The sequence below is a fragment of the Pelophylax lessonae genome (assembly GCF_965119305.1).
Source record: "Pelophylax lessonae genome assembly, chromosome: 6".
Lineage (NCBI taxonomy): Eukaryota > Metazoa > Chordata > Amphibia > Anura > Ranidae > Pelophylax > Pelophylax lessonae.
In genome coordinates, this window is record NC_138773.1 from 53,629,401 (window position 1) to 53,646,625 (window position 17,225).

At 45.9% G+C, this 17,225-nt stretch overlaps 1 protein-coding gene across 2 annotated transcripts in view; it reads right to left on the reverse strand.

The window, feature by feature from the left end:
* FLII (FLII actin remodeling protein) overlaps positions 1–17,225 on the reverse strand; it is a 60,044-nt gene that overhangs the window by 35,890 nt on the left and 6,929 nt on the right. For both annotated transcript variants that reach the window (XM_082260260.1, XM_082260259.1), the window contains exons 2-4: positions 5,990–6,100; positions 4,587–4,658; positions 112–192 (exon numbers count right to left, since the gene is read on the reverse strand). In XM_082260260.1, coding sequence (XP_082116386.1) covers positions 112–192; positions 4,587–4,658; positions 5,990–6,100 — 264 coding nt within the window. The remainder of the gene's footprint in view (positions 1–111; positions 193–4,586; positions 4,659–5,989; positions 6,101–17,225) is intronic.

The following is a 17,225-nucleotide window of genomic DNA, read 5'->3' on the forward strand; positions in this document are numbered from 1 at the left end:
CAGATATAAAAGTGTATGTAAAGCACTGACTAAATTGTTGGCGCTATATAAATATAATCATCATCAAACAACAACACACAATGATAACCATTTATATGTCTTGGCACGTACCAGTACTGACAAGTCATCCAGCTCAAATATGTCATCAGGGATCCCCGAATTCTTCAAATTGTTGGCTCGAGCTACAATAGCCTGGGGACAGGAAGGGGAAAGGGGGGGCAAAAACATACAAATCAGAGGGACTGCAGAAAGAACATGATCTTTAGGTGAACCTGTCATTTTCCCACACTGGGCAGAGCAAAAGGCTTACATTAACTTAACATTCTCCCCTTCCTTTCATTCCCACACAGCTCTGTTCAGGTGGCAGAGAGGAGAAGGAAAGCGGGGTGTAAGCTAGGATCCCCTCCCCAGAAGGGGCGAGAAGGAAAAGGTAACCATATGCTGCTGAGGCCATTTGGGGGATTAAAGCCCAACTGAACCCTCTCAGTGGTCCTCAACTCCAGTCCTCAGGGCCCACTAACAGGCCAGATTTTAAGTATTACCTTAGGGAGATGCAGACTTAGAATAATGCAATCACTGAGCAGAAAATGATATCACCTGGGAAGGATTTCAGTTATCTCGCAAACCTGGCCTGTTTAGTGGGCCATGAGGACCAGGGTTGAGGACCACTGCTCTAGATCACAGGATCAGTCAGGTGACATAAATCATAATAAATGTGCTACCCTTTTAGGGCTTGTTTACACTTGCAGCAGTCTCTGAAAAGCAATCCATGATGTATTGCTTTTCAGACAGCAGTAAAGTAGTGTCTGACAAGCATTTAGGAGCCGATACTGCTGCCTTCTGAATGCCTGGCTTTCTTTTCTTTTTTTGTTCTTTGACAGCCAAACAGGATGTTTGAATGGGAATACCATGCAGCAACCACAAGCCTAGCATTTAGCTCATGGTTGTGATTAGGGTTTTACCGACACAGACACTGGTATTGGTGCCAATACCCAGTTTTCTCACAAGTACACTCGTGTGAAAATCCTCCGATACCCAAATTCTATCCCTTGTGGTGTGATTTGAACCCACACAAAATGAATGGGCTCCAATCACACTGCAAAAAAAATGCATGCGATTTGAACAGGAATGTGGAACAATTTCTGTCCGAATTGCATGCGGTTTCCTGTGTGAACCCAGGCTTGTCATAGTGATTTCAGGCTTGGTTCACACAGGAGAGGCAGGGGAAACACATGCTATTCGGATGGGAATTGCTCCATATTCCTGTTCAAATCGCATGCAATTCTTTGCAGTGCAATTTAAACGCATTCATTTTGTATGGGCTCAAATTGCACACAAAGATATCAGTACTTTGTATTGGTGATTACTTGACCAAAAGCATCGTTACTCGTACTTACTGGCAAAAAAAACTGCATCAGTGCAACCCTAGACGCGATCCCATTCACTTGAATGGGTTTTGTTAGGCTGTGGAACTTCCCAATGAACAGGACAGGGGGATAACCTTTGCCACAGTGGGTGTAAAGCTTCATTTGGCCACCATGTAATTTTAAGGTGGGCAGTTGGAACTGTGGCTCAACTGCCTATTTTTACTGTCCCCTGACCACAGGTGTAAACAAGCTCTTGGGCTTTAGCTCCTAAGTGCTGCTGCAAGGCGAGTCAAACATCTGCTCTCTGGTTCAGGTAGCGGCCCAGGTACCCAGTGATCCAACATGCCCCCCTTCTCACAGCTCCAATCCACAGGGATCTAGTGTGTGGCTGAATGGTGCAGGGTGGGGGTCACACCGCTGGAGACCTGGGTTGTTGCTTTTGTGACTGCATTACAGTAAATGCAAAAAGAGTTCAATTGGACTTTAAAGCAAACCTGCTGCTTTGCCCAGAATGTGCACATTACAGATTTGCTTTAGAACCAACCACAGCCGGGTACTGAGTATAATAAAAAGGTACACTAGTGTTTTTTCATGTATTGTTTTTATGAACACAGCTTCTCCTAGTTAAACATAATCCACAATATAAAGCTTACAAACCCATCTTTACATCACTCATCTGTAACAACCTAAATCCAAATCCTGGATCTGGACTGATTGAAGTGATCAACAGACAATCCTCCCCTTGTTTTTGAATGAAAGGGACACTGGACGCTTCATTTAGCTACAATGGGGTGATCTGTATAACAGGTCCTGTCACCCGTCCCTAAATGTCACCAAACGAAGACAGAAATAACAATCCCCTGCAGCTGTAAAAACATAAAACCGCCAACAACTTGTCTAGACAGATCACCAATCTCAATCCAGCATTGGGAGGGTTAAAGGGTGCTCTGCTTGGTCTGGTTTTGTGAGATTCTAGCTGATGGAAGCATAAATATGGACAATTCCGCTCTAGTTGGAGAAACACCCGCTGCAATATGTTGAGGGGGGTAACAGGTCAATTAGGAGGACTAGTGTGTTAAAGTGGTTGTAAACTCTTCTTTATACCCAGTGAAGGGACTGGCCTGAAACACAGAGAGGAAACGTATCCTCATGCATAAGTGGTACATGTTTATCTGCAGTCCCAAAATTATGTAAACGCATGGACTTTTAATCACTTGCATTTACTGTATATCTCCATGTCATTTGTATTACACCCATTGTTTCTCCATTTTATTTCATTCACTGGTTCCACTTCCCTATAACATCAGGGTTACTGCTCAGTTCTGGACATTTGCGCTTTTTCTTGTTATTACATGTTTATCTGCAGTCTCCTCTACATCCGTTCTAAGGCCAGAATTTATAATTCCTCATGAGTAAGCGCTGCTGGGCGGAGTGAAACGCGTTAGTGGCATTGCCTGGCGGGGATCCAGCCTGAGACTGCCATTCACTATCATACAGCAGGTCTTGACTTGATGGGTGGTTCCCTGAGACACCTAGTCACTCTCTACCAGAATTTATAATGCTTGTCTGGGTTGTCAGAAAAAAGTGGGCGGAGAGCTAATATTACACACTGCAGAGCTCAGTGAAGAGAGCTCCGAAAGCTGATTGGAGGGGAGGAGAGGGATGCAGATAGCAGAGGAAAAGGCACCAGACAGAAATGACACACAGTGCCCTGGATTGAGACAAGTACACACTATAGAGTGATATGCTTTGTTCATAGTTCATGTCTGAAGTTTACAACCACTTTGACTTATGAGCAGATCAAACAAGTGTTCAATAAGTGGAAACCCCTGGTGCTGGTCTTATCTCAAGGGAATCATAACAAATTGCCAAGAAAATCAGTTCTGGTTGACTGTTTCCTCCACTGAGGTGCCCACATTAGTGTCAAACCGTCCACCATAAATGGCTGGATCTAGGGACAACTGTCTTTCTCTACGGGGCATAGTTAAAAAATAATACAGAGCCATTTGTTCTGTGCGAATGGGGCAAAAACGCCAATCAGGCTATTATCTCTCCAGGTAAATTGGTATTAATTCGTACAGAAAAGAGAGTGTATCAGAAATATACAGCATTATGGCTACTAGATGGAGCTGATGATCATAGGAAATAAACAACACTTCGGCCTCGTTCACACTGTCTGCGCTTGGGGCATGCACCTGCAGGGATATCAAATTGGGAGCAGCGCTTGTGTCATTGCAGCCACTGCATCCCAATTGACATGAATGGAACTGCCTGCACAGAGATGCACAAACACCTATGCATCTCTGTGCATGTAAACTGCATGGGCATAAGCTGTAGAACTCCCTGTGTGAATGAGACCCTATTCACTATAATCAATAGTGCCATCTAGCGGCCAAAATGCAGTATTTTCCTGATTCAGTCTAGTCTGTATGAAGAACATCATTTGACCTGGAAAGAAAAACAGCCTAACAGCATGTTTTTTCCTCCACTCATACAGAAGGAATGTACATGCAGTTTCACGGGGGAAATATTTTCATCAGTACACCCCAGTCAGTATCTTTAGTAAATACCTCAACTGTAATTATTGTTTCAATTTATAAAAAAAAATAACTCCAAATGCTTAGAGGTATTGGTTTTTGAAAAACAAAGTGATTGTAAAGGTTTACATTTTATTTTATGAAAATAACAATCATGTCATACTTACCTTTGCACAGAGCAGCCCTGATCCTCTTCTTCTCAGATCCACCTGCCAGCGCTCCTGGCTACCCCCCCCCCCCCCAGCAAATTGCTTACTATGGGGGGCACTTGTGTGGGCTTGCTCCTAAGCTGGCTCTTTGTGTCTACTCCAAAGCGTGGCTCGGCCATGCCCCTCCTCACTGGCTGTGACTTGTCAACAGAAAGAGGCAATGGCTCCTGTTGCTGTCTCTGAGCCAATGAGGAGGAAGAGAGCCTCTGTTCTTGTGCACAGCACTGGATTGAGATCAGACGCAGGTAAGTATAAGGGGGGGGGGGGATGCTGCATGCAGAAGGTTTTTTACTTTAATGTAGAGAATGCCTTAAAGGTAAAAAAAAAAAAACAAAAAAAACACACCTTTCTGCCTTTAGAACCACTTTAAGCTAAAAAATGACTGTTGTCACATTCCTTTCCTTAATGAGGTCTTGATCTGGAGGTGAGCAGACCCGAATCATTCTGCCCCGTACATAGTGAGGTATACTCACCCTCAGGCAGGGGAGAGAAGACAGCTCGCCATGTAGCGTGGTTAGGTTGTTGTGACTCACTGACAGGTGCTCCTGAAACAGGGAGAGAAAACCCATTACCAAACATCAAATGCCATTAAAGCCCACTTGAAGTCACAGAAATAGATATGCAGTCACACATTGTACTAAGAACCTCCATTTGTTCCCCCACTTTCCTGTTGTGGGAGCTGCCCGGTGTCTAAATATGACTGCACATTTCAAGAGGCACCAGAGTTAGACCCAGTACATACAGTATACAATAATACAAACTAAAAAATGTTGTGCTGTTTCTTTAAAACACACTAATACATTATCAACCTGTGCAATGTTTTATGATAAAGTGATCTAGTGGTATTACACTTTGGAGCGTCTGTTTATTTTATGCCTGATGGTGGTGCGATAGTTGGCAGAGCTGACGGTCAAATTAAGATCCTTCTAGCTACCCCAGAGGGTTGTCTTCTCCCCATATCCTCTGTCACAATTTAAAAAACATCATGGCTGTGCTTGGCTTCGCCCACACAGCCGAGTCATTTAGTCTCATTTTCCTGTGAATGAGTAGACTACAAGTGCTGGCAGCCATTGCAGCTGATGCTGTGTAGTTCTCAATATTAACTGCAAGGATTCCAGTGATCTGCTGGTTGCGAGTGCAATGAAAAAAAATAAATGCACACTTTATTACTGATAAGGCAGCACTGGTGGGACTACACAGATAATCAGTGCCCTGATTATAAGTATACATGTGCCTTTCACACAAGCCTGTTATTGGCTCTCTTCATGCGGTCGGAATGCCGATAACAGGCTTCTAATTACAACGTCAACAGCTGTGATTGGACACAGCTGATCGCGTGGTAAAGAGCCGCTGATTGGCTCTTTACCTCAGTCTGTGATCAGCAGTCTCCAGAGGACACAGCGTTCACAAAGCACGCCGCAGCAGGCACGATCACAGGAGGACATCATATGACGGCCTCTCAGAACTGGACAACCACGCTGTAGCCGACATTCATCTATAGCGCGGTCAGCAAGTGGTTAAAGTGCATTTAAAGCTTCAACTTTATGCTTGTGAAGTGGGAAGGACTGTGTCCCTGCTGCAGAGATTCACCACTTTATGTGTCCTGGTGACCATTGTCAATGGGACAGATAGAGAGAAAACTCAAACTTTTTCAGTTACCAACAGAACAAGAGGTGATGGGAAATCTTCCAATAGGGACATTTGTTCTGGTGATAACTGTGTAAGTGGAGATTTCCTCTTACTTCCTCTTATGTCTCTGGGACAGGAAGTGTGGCGACAACTCACTGATGGGGTCATGGATGTCAAAGGATGTATTTTTTTCTGGCACATTTCTGGCCTTTATATACAAAAGATCCCTGTGATGAATAGGACTTACCAACTTGTGCAGGGAAGAGAGCTCCTCCGGTAGGTAGCAGAGCCCGGTCCTGTTCAGTTTCAGCCATCGCAGGCTGGACATAGACTTCACGTGTTCAGGAAAGTATCCCCCCTATAGAGAAAGAGAGACATAAAGCAAGTCAATCAGTGTCCTGATTACTGGAGGAAACAGGTCAGATCCAAACCACAGAACCTACACTGATAACAATAAATGTCCAAAAATGTAAAATACATTGATAACCCGTTCTCAAGAAAACCGAGACTGGACAGGCAGCAGTTTACCAGTTAACCTAACATTATATCTGAGAACAATTAGTGTTACATGGTAATAGAACTGAATTCAGCATGAGCCCTGTGGTCTCCAAACTCAGTGATCACCAAACTGCGGCCAGGGGGCCCTTTACCCCCTTTAACTGGCCCTTGGGGCACTCTTTCCTACACTGATACCAACAATGGGGCATAATTCCCCCTCACTGAGACCAGTGAAGGGGAACATTTCCTCCCAACTACACCAATGATGGGGCACAATTCTGCACAATGACACCAACAATGAGGCACAATTCTTCCCACAGACTCCAAAGGTAGGGCATAATTCCTCCCACCGACACCAAAGATGGGGCATAATTCCTCCCACCGACACCAAAGATGGGGCATAATTCCTCTCACCGACACCACTAATGGGGCGTGATTCCTCCCATTGAAGCCAAAGATAGGGCATTGTTTTTTTTCCCCACTGAGCTGGGACCTTTGCTATTCCCAATGGCCATAGTCCAGCCCCCTAAAGTCTGAGGGACAGAAAACTCACCCCCCCCCCTTTAGAAAATGTGGGGATCCCTGCTCTAGAGGTTGCTAGGGGGTCCTTGAATAGTAGCTGAATAATATCCCTCTTACACCTACTACCAATGTTAGGCGCAGAATTTTCCACCGACATCAAAAATATGGTGTCATTTCTACATTGACCACCAATGTAAAGGGCTCTTCTTCTACTGGCCACCAATGTAAAGGGCACTCCTTCTACTGGTCGCCAATGTAAAGGGCACTCCTTCTACTGGTCGCCAATGTAAAGGGCACTCCTTCTACCGGCCGCCAATGTAAAGGGCACTCCTTCTACCGGCCGCCAATGTAAAGGGCACTCCTTCTACCGGCCGCCAATGTACAGGGCACTCCTTCTACCGGCCGCCAATGTAAAGGGCACTCCTTCTACCGGCCGCCAATGTAAAGGGCACTCCTTCTACTGGCCGCCAATGTAAAGGGCACTCCTTCTACTGGCCGCCAATGTAAAGGGCACTCCTTCTACTGGCCGCCAATGTAAAGGGCACTCCTTCTACTGGCCACCAATGTAAAGGGCACTCCTTCTACTGGCCACCAATGTAAAGGGCACTCCTTCTACTGGCCACCAATGTAAAGGGCACTCCTTCTACTGGCCACCAATGTAAAGGGCTCCTCTTCTACTGATGTAATGGCTAGACACCTGGGTCCCTCCCAGTCTGCAGTGGTCAGGACTGACCAAAAGTGGTCCATGGAAGGAAAACTGGTAAACCGGCAACAGGGTCATGGGTGGCCAAGGCTCACTGATGCACATAGGAAGTCAAGGCTGGCACGTTTAGTCTAATTCAATAGAAGAACTACTGTAGTTCAAATCGCTGAAAAATGAATGCTGGTCTCAATCACAATTTGTTATGAATAGATCTGTGTAGCTACAGATCGGTCAGGTTGCCCCATGCTGACCGTGTCCACAGCCTACAATGAGCATGTGAGCATTAGAACTGGACCACAGAGCAATGGAAGAAGGTGTCTTGGTGTGAAGAATTCAAGAAAGGTTTGAGTTTGAGGTGTTCACTTGGCTTCCAAATTCTCCAGATCACAATTCAAACAAGCAACTGTAGGCTGGGCTGATAAAACAAGTCTGATCCATTGGGTCCCCACTTTGCAACTTACAGGACCTAAAAGGACAGCTACTGACAGCTTGGAGCCAAATACCACAGCATATCTTCTGTCTAGTGGAGTACATGCCTTGACGGGTTATAGTGGGTGGTCATAATGATATGGCTGATTGGTGTATATGTATATTCTTCTGATTATGAACTGGGATAGACAGATACTTGATGTAAAATTACATACTAAGATATCTGTACCTATTGTACCATTATAGTGCTTTTACATATGTTAAATACAATTCTATTGCAAAAATCATTCTTTGGATGTGATATGCTTACTCTATATATTTTTTATTAAAGGCTCCATCAATCTCTTATGACAGGTGCACTGTAAGGACACCAAGACTTGCATAGACCACATGTTGTGAGAAGAAATTCAGCAATGGTTGGCTCCGTTATTTTCCTATGACAGGTACCCTTTGTTACGACTTGCATAAGCTGTGTGTTGCTGTAAATAATTCATAAGCTTATTTCTGAGAATATTAGGTTACAACTCTAAAACAGACTCCAATATACACGTGTAAGATCAAAGAGGGGGGGGGGGAACACACTATAATGTTTATAAGCCCGACAAGGGTGTGAGACAAGACAACATAAGAGAATGTTTTTATAGAGAGACTAATAATAGACTAAAAGACGTCTCGGCAGATCTTCACACACAGATAAAACACAGACGGCCCACATGAAGCCAAGATCCATGGGAAAAGTTTTGTTGGCTGGATGGGAGGTCTTCCAGCTATTTAAGTTCTCTGACTTGGCCGGAGAGGCTGAGTCAATGCTAAAGTGTACCTGTTACTCATCCATGTGGGTAGCAGCCGTCTTTTGGGCTGACCAGGGTCCAGCCTATCAACTTAGCGTTATCACCGAAACGCCAGAATTACTGAGCTATCCTACATGGGAAATATTTCTCTGTGATACACACATCCTCCTATATACAATTTGGAAGAAATAGCTCTTGTGTCTAATAATACCAAAGTCATAGTTGCCAAATTTCTTGACGCTTTAAGTAGTGCTCTCCATTTTTAGTGATTATATTTAAATTCACCAAGGGGACATTCCCCAATATTTTTTTTCTAATTAGTGACCAAGAGCTTACATTTTCCACTACTAGATGCAGCCTGTCCTGGATCACTCAGCAGGCCCTTCCTGAACTTCCAGTTGGGGAGCGAGTACTGAGCCCTTTGCAGAATAGTTACATTGCCACCTTCGTAAGGACTACACCTCCCATCGTCCCTAAAGCCTCGTACACACGCACCGATTGTTGGCCGACCGATCGGCCATCTTTTGTCCAGTGTTGTTGTGTTGGTTGAAATGTGCTCTAGACTGCACACAAATTTTGTCGGCCAACAACAACCAACTGCAGAAGTGATGTCATGTTCTGGTCTACTTTTCGTGTGTTTTTTTCTTCTCTGAGCATGCCCAGTCTTGATCATCACATTTTTGTCGGCCGAAATCTGTACTGACTGAGGAACAATCGGCCGTTCAGCTGATGGCCAACAAAAATTTTATAGCATGCACACCAGATTTTGTTCTGGCCGAAAAGTCGCAGTCGGTTGTCGGAAGCATCATACTAACAAGCCGACAATCGGCCGATCGGACGTTGGCCGAAAATTTACGGCCAACAATCGGTGCGTGTGTACGAGGCTTAAGGCCATCTAAACAAGTGTGTTCTGTCTTTTTAGAGACTCCTAGAATCTCAGGAGCCTCTGTCAATCAGCTACCTTGAAGGAGGAACTGGGGAAAACTAAGTCTGGTGGTAGTCCCTGTCATAAGTGTGAATGCAAGGGTGACTATGACAGGGCTCCATAGGACCCTGCAAGGCAGTGTAGCCACCTGAAATTCAGGAACAGAGGATTGAGGATTTGTAGATACAGTATGCCAAGCCTTGAACAACCTTCAAAATGCAAGCAGCACACATGGTAAATGTTGAGGTCTGCCGCACTATTTTCATAAGATTGTTTAAAAGTGGAATTAAACCCTCCTATCGTTTTCAAGCCAAGGAAGCTGCCATCTTGGCCCCTGTTTGATCTTCAACTGCCATGAAGCTGCACATGTGATCAGTTATGACACCAGCTATTTGATGGTTTGACAGTTTGCTTGAGAGCACAAGCAAATGTGACAGCTGTTATTTCCGTCGTGCCAGGTTTTTTTTTTTTTAAACAGTTAAATTGATGGGTTATGTTCTGCCTTAAAGCGGAGTTCCACCCAAAAGTGGAACTTCCGCTTTAGGGAGTCCTGACCCCCCGACATGCCACATTTGGCATGTCATTTTTGGGGGGGGGGGGGGAGCGGGTACCTAGTTTTGACAGGTACCCGCTCCCACTTCCGCTCGGAGCGCCGCGGCGCCCTGAGCGGAAGTTCTCCTCTCCCCCTCCCTCCCTGCAATCTTCTGGGACACGTCAGAGGTCCCAGAAGATTGCCGGCCAATCACGGCGCGCAGCGCGACTCGCGCATGCGCAGTGGGTACCCGGATGTGAAGCCGCAAACTGTAACAGCCGGGTGCCCACAGCAGTGATGCCGGCGCCGAGGGAGAGGATCGAGGCTTCCGGCGGCCCCATCGCTGGACCGTTGGACAGGTGAGTAAATGGCTGGAACTCCGCTTTTAAGAACACTTTGAGAAACTGAAGCCCCACCCGAAACATCTTGGTTCTGGATATAGTGGAAAAGGGGTAGAAGATGGGTCAGTTTTTATTGCCATTGGACTCCCTGCTGAAGAGATTCCCCACTCACTTCCTTCCAGGAAGCAAGAGGAGCCACAGAGAGCGATAAAACAGAGGATATAATTTTATCCTGCTCTATAAAATAACTAAAATATATATTTTTTTTTATTATCATCTAGAGGAAATCAGAGCTCCTTATCTACATACTTATCCCAGGTCAGTGACTCACAAAATACAGCATAACAGCCAGCCAACTAGCATTCCGAAAAGGAGAGGCTAACCCACATATACAGTTTACCTTTAATTTCCTACTTCTCTATGCCCAGATCTGAGCATGTACTGGTAATGGAGAAGCTAAACTCTCAGCCCTACACTATAATAAATACCAGACATCACTGGAAAGGCAAAAAAACTGCTGCTGGGATGTGCCACCAAACATCATTCTCTATGAGGTGGGGTTACTAAAGGCGGATAGACTGTGCACTTTGCAAGTGCAGTTGCTCCACAGCATAGTAACTAAGGGGAAGCTCTGCTGATTCCCATTATCCAATCATTTGCAAGCAAAAATTCGGCTTTTTTTTTTTTCTTTGCATCAGATTGTATATTCTTTGCAAAGTGAAGCTTCATCTCATTTACTAAGCCCTAGAGCATGGATGCTCAACCTGTGGCCCTCCAGCTGTTGAGGAACTACAAGTCCCATGAGGCATTACAAGGATTAGAAATTACAAGTTACAAGCATGACTCTCAAAGGCAGAAGCAGGATAGGAATTGTAGTTCCGCAACAGCTGGAGGGCCACAGGTTGAGCACCCATGCTGCACAGTCTGCCTTTAGTAAATCCTCCCCCGTTTGTCCAAAAAAAAAAAAAAAAGTCTGACTTATGGTATCTATCTTAGCTAGCGATGCACTGATCCGATATTAGGATCGGATATCGGCGCCGATACTGCCAAAATAGCTGGATCGGGGATCGGTAAAATTAACCGAGCCACAGGCCGATCCGGTTTTGCTGAGTCCTAGCTCAGCCGTCCCTTACTTGCACAGAGCCGCTGCTTCCTGTATAGGACCGGCTCACAGGCAGAGTAATATCAGGTGCACTCTGCCTGTGAATGGAGGAGACATACAACTGAAGCAGTGGCTTTGCTCTGTACTGCAGCCGCATGCATATTGTGTATGTGTGTAGTTCCGGATCGGTATCGGCAGATACACAATGCCAGGTATCGGGACTAGAAAAGTTGGATCGGTGCACCCCTACTTAGAACATCAGAAAGGGTTTCCAGTTTATAGTCAGGATTTAGAAATCCTCATCCCCCTGCTTTTGTAACTGGCTCAAAGCCTCTATCACAGTCTACACAGATCTTTGTTTTGGTACACAGAAGCCTGTGACTCACATGGGCAGGTCCGGCAATCCCAGAACGACTGCAATGCACTCCGCATCAGAGGTGGTTAGGTGGCATTTACTACGCCTTGTGGATTATCAACAAAGAAGCTAAACAAACCTAAAAGCAATTTATTACTGGCCTTGTTACCCCTGAAGTGTTTATTGCCTTTGATGCACATCAAGATGAGTCAATGTGGCTCTTAAAGCATACATATCTTCATCCAATCTGTAAAGGATGAGCGTCCCTCAAACCAAAATGCACTTATCCTTTATTTTACCCTTCACCAGCCTTAACACGCCCAACCACCTCCTTCACAGATGCATACATACTTCTATCCAATCACCACAGTTCTGCTGTTTGTTTATCATTACTGTCCTGGCCGCTCCTGCGCATTCTAGCCTCATAGAGCCCTACTGGACCATCTCCAGCCCCAGGACACAGCTCCCCATAGAGCCCTACTGGACCATCTCCAGCCCCAGGACACAGCTCCCCATAGAGCCCTACTGGACCATCTCCAGCCCCAGGACACAGCTCCCCATAGAGTCCGACTGGACCATCTCTAGCCCCAGGACACAGCTCCCCATAGAGCCCTACTGGACCATCTCCAGCCCCAGGACACAGCTCCCCATAGAGCCCTACTGGACCATCTCCAGCCCCAGAACACAGCTCCCCATAGAGCCCTACTGGACCATCTCCAGCCCCAGGACACAGCTCCCCATAGAGCCCTACTGGACCATCTCCAGCCCCAGGACACAGCTCCCCATAGAGCCCTACTGGACCATCTCGAGCACCAGGACACAGCTCCCCATAGAGCCCTACTGGACTATCTCCAGCCCCAGGACACAGCTCCATAGAAGTCTATTGGGCTTAAAGCAGAACTCCATAATTTTTTTTTTCATGCAGTGGGGCTGTGCACTCACTGCATGGGTTAAGTGCTTGTTTTTTCCAGGGGTGCACCGAAAGGCAATACTTACCCGATCCTTGGATCCTCTGGAAAAAACGGCGCTCCCCCATGTCCAGCGGTCCAAGGCAAATAACAAGGGTATAGGGGGGTGCAGAGAGAGTGGTTTTATCTCTACCTTAATAGTATTCTCATTCAGCAGATCCCCAGCATATTAGTACCCTCATTCAGTAGATCCCCAGCTCAGTAGTAACCCCCAGTTCTGCTGATTTTCCACTAAGTGGTAACCTCCAGCTCTGCTCATCCTCCACTTAGTGGTAACCTCCAGCTCTGCTGATCTTCTTCTCTCTCCAGTCCCCGCTCACCTCCTTCTGTATTGCTCCCATGCTGCTCACCATGTGTGGCATCTGATAGTTTCTACTGCTCTGGTCCCCCAGCTCTGCTGATTCTCTGCAGCTCAGTCCTCTCTCACCTTCAGCTTTAGCATTCCCATGTTGCACAACATGTGTGCCGTCTGCTAGTTGCTCTGCTCCAGTCCGGAATCAGCTGACCTTCCTGCTGCCCCACGCTGCACACCAGATGTGATGTCTGCACCAGACACTTCCAGAATATATACACATGAACCAGAAGTGACTGCTGATGACGTCTCTCCGGTTCGCTTGTTGGTTTCCCAGTGCATCCTGGGAAATCTCATATCTGCAATACCTCCAAAACTAAGTGACGCTAACTCTGAATAAAAGCCTCTCAAAAGCTTTAGGTGCGGTTAGCGAGCACTGTGGTAGATTTCTATGGAGGTTTTGGAGACGCTTTGAAGTACCACTAAAGCGACATGAGGTATAATTTTTGAAGCTAAGCAAACACAATGTGTGAACAGGACTGTAAGGTAAGCATTTTATTTAAGTGACAGGCGTTTTGATTGGCTTTCAGAATCCTTTAAAAAAGAGTTTCCAGTGCCACATTTTGAAGCAACTGTAAACGAGCCCTAAAGATTCCTTAAAAATAAAATGCTAACAGAGAACAAGCTGCGACAGTATTGAAAATGTATTGACATAGACATGTAACAGCTACAAAGAGCGCTCTCACATAATGTAATAGGTTATTTTGGGTTAGTCATCCGTTTTTTTTTTTTTTTTTTATCAGCCAAGCGAATGAGCAGTTTCTTCCAAGCGTCTCTCCTTCTATATTATTCCTGATCTGTATGTCACACACACCAGCTGCTGCACTCCGTCTCCATGGCATAACACAATGGGCTAAATATAGCGCAGTGAAAGACAGAAAACCACAACTACAGCATGCATGCAGGAACGGCCTATAAAAAGTTAAAGTGCGTTTACAGCCAAAACCTTTATTTTTCTTCGTTCGGGATTAAGTGGGGATGGATCAGAGCTCCCAACTGGTTTTACTGCCATCAGAGGCTCAGTTGGAGAGATTCCTCTACTTCCTAACTGGTAAAAAGGTCATCCCCAGAACAGTAAGGCAGGGAAATCTCTCTTAGGCCTCTCTCACACTTTTACGACTTGGGACTGCAAAGTCGCATGACAAGTTGTACTCCATAATTTCAACGAGTACCTTTCATATCTGTGCGACTTTAAGACGCAGAGACTTCAAAGTAGTCCCTGCACTATTTATTGTCCAACTTTGATGAGTTTTGAGGTCCATAGCCCTCAAGATTACACAGACATTGCTTTAACCACTTGCCGACCGCCGCACGCCGATCTACGTCGGCGGTCAGCCCCTCACAGGCAAAGTGACGTAGGGCTACGTCACTAGCTTGTGAGGGTCTAGGGAGCGAGCGCGCGCCGCCGGAGGCGCGCTCCCGCTCCCGCGTGGTCACGGACCCCCCCCGCGCGTGTGACCGGCGGACCCGATGTCCGCTGGCCACTCTGCGATCGGCGGGGGATAGGGAGAAAGTCAGGCAGCTTGTGTAAACAAGCTGCCTGTCATTCTCCCCTCTGTATGAGAGCTGATCATATGGATCTACTATGTAGATCCGTTGATCACTCTGCATACAGCTGAAGCCACAGCCAATCACAGTTAGAATCCCGCCCCTAGGGACACACACAGCCCCTCCCTCTCAAATAAAGTTAACCCCTTCACTACCAGTGTATTTTTACAGTAACAGTGCATATATATAGCACTGATTACTGTAGAAATGTCACTGGTAACCCCAAAAGTGTCAAAAATGTCAGTCAAGGGTCCGATCTGTCCGCCGCAATGTCGCAGTACCGCAAAAAAATCGCAGATCGCCGCCATTACGCGTTAAAAAAAAAAACAACAAAAATGACAAAAATCTTTCCCTTAGTCAGTAAACGCAATAACTTTTGCGCAAACCAATCAAAATACGCTTTTTGCAATTTTTTTTACCAAACATAGGTAGCATAAAACAAATTGGCCGAAAATGTTAAAAAATTTTGATTTTTACATTTTTTTTGGGGGGAATTTCATATAAAAAAAAGGGGAAAAATATTGCTATTTTTGCAAAATTGACGCTCTTTTTTTGTTTATAGCGCGTGATCAAAAAATCGCACAGGTGATCAAATACCGCCAAAAGAAAGCTCTGTTTGTGGGAAAAAAAGGACGCCAAATTCGTTTAGGTACAGCGTCGCACGACCGCGCAATTGTCAGTTAAAGTCACGCAGTGCCGAATCGCAAAATACCCCCTGGTCGTTTAGCAGCCAAATCCTCCGGGGCTTAAGTGGTTAAGTCCAGTCAAAATCGCGGCAAAATCGAATTTTAGGTCACACAAGTGTGAAAGGGGTCTAACAGCAACACAAGGCCCCTCTTCCATGCTACCTTGGTAGGGGGGTCGACTGATATTTACTTTTATCAGTCACAAACTTTCCGATATTACCGATATTGCTTCAAGGGGTTGTACCAAGGTGATGCCTGCAGCAGGCATCACCCTGATACCGTTTTTTAGAGCCGATGGCCGGCTTTCTTGTAATACCAACCGATGCGGCTAAGCAGCCGCTCGGCTGGTATTACAAGCAGGGGGAGGGGGCGTTCTCCCCTTCCGCCGCTCCACCCGTGACTGCCGTCCCACTGGGAGCCCGAGTGACCAGACAACACATCCGCCAGCTTGCCGAAGACCTGAACAAAGCCAGAATTGTTTCTGATCAGGTCTCCCAAGTACTAACCCGGAAGCGATGTCATGACATCACTTCCAGTTACTGGAGCCTTAAAGGTGACAGATTAAAAAAAAAAAAAAAAAAAAAAAAAAGACAGTATTCAAAACAGCCAAACTTGGCGTTTTGAATGCTTTTAAGTGCAGAGGAGGGGTTTGGGGTCTTATAAACCCTGATCCCTCCATAAAGAGTACCTGTCTCTGCCTATTACTGTCACAAGGATGTTTACATTGCTTGTGACAGCAATAAAAGTGCACATGCCGTCAGCTTCCAGTACATGGGCACCCCACTGCATTCGTGCATGTGTGTGTGGAAACCCGCTGTGCTGTATCAAGAACTAGTTCACATTAGTGGTAAGGACTGCCGCTACTCTGAAAAGGGATCCATGCTTGGACAGCTTTTCAGAGGCGTTTGATATTCTCAAATTCGGGGATGTCTCCCCGTTGTGAAAACACGAGGGTTCTACAAAAAGTTTCCGCACTTTTATACAAATCTATTGAATATTACAAAAGTCCAGAAACATTTTGAAGACCCCTCGTACAATAGCTCTGCGGGAGGGATTCCTCCATCCACACATTCAAATCGGTTCAGTTTTTCTAGCTGAACGGAAAAAAACTGCAGCATGTAAGGCCAGCTTTAGTTTTGAATAGATTGGACAATATTTAGCATTTCCAGAAAGGTTTTAATTTCTGTCTGTGATTCCATTAGGAAGATTTTCCTTCCTTACCTGCAAGAACTCTAAATGGGTCAGCGGATGTCATCTGAACAGGAAGGCACAGAGGCAAAAAAAAATAAATTAATAATTGCACCACAAAAAATGTGTTCCTTTTAGAGAGAGATCTAGAGCAGTTAGCCCTGCCTCTCAAAACTTCAAGTTCAGGACCGTCCTCATTGTGCATGGCTGGCAGCCAAGAGACCACTGATTAGACTTTCTAGGCAACCCAGGCCACGATGTCTGGGCGTCCCGTCGTCTGAATGTCCGGGGCCATTTTAGCTGATTAGCGATTGGGGATGCTGTGCAGCCTCCATAGTGTCATAGCGCTTACTGGAGGCAGCCTGCAGGCTCTGGCCAGGCCTAGGGATTGCCTGTGGTGTAAGCCAAGCCTAGGGATTGTCTGACGCCCAGACCAGAGGAGTCGTCCCCCACCCCGGCGCCCAGACCAGAGGAGTCGCCCCCACCCCAACGCTCTTTTTTTGTTTATAGAGCAAAAACTAAAAACCGCAGAGGTGATCAAAT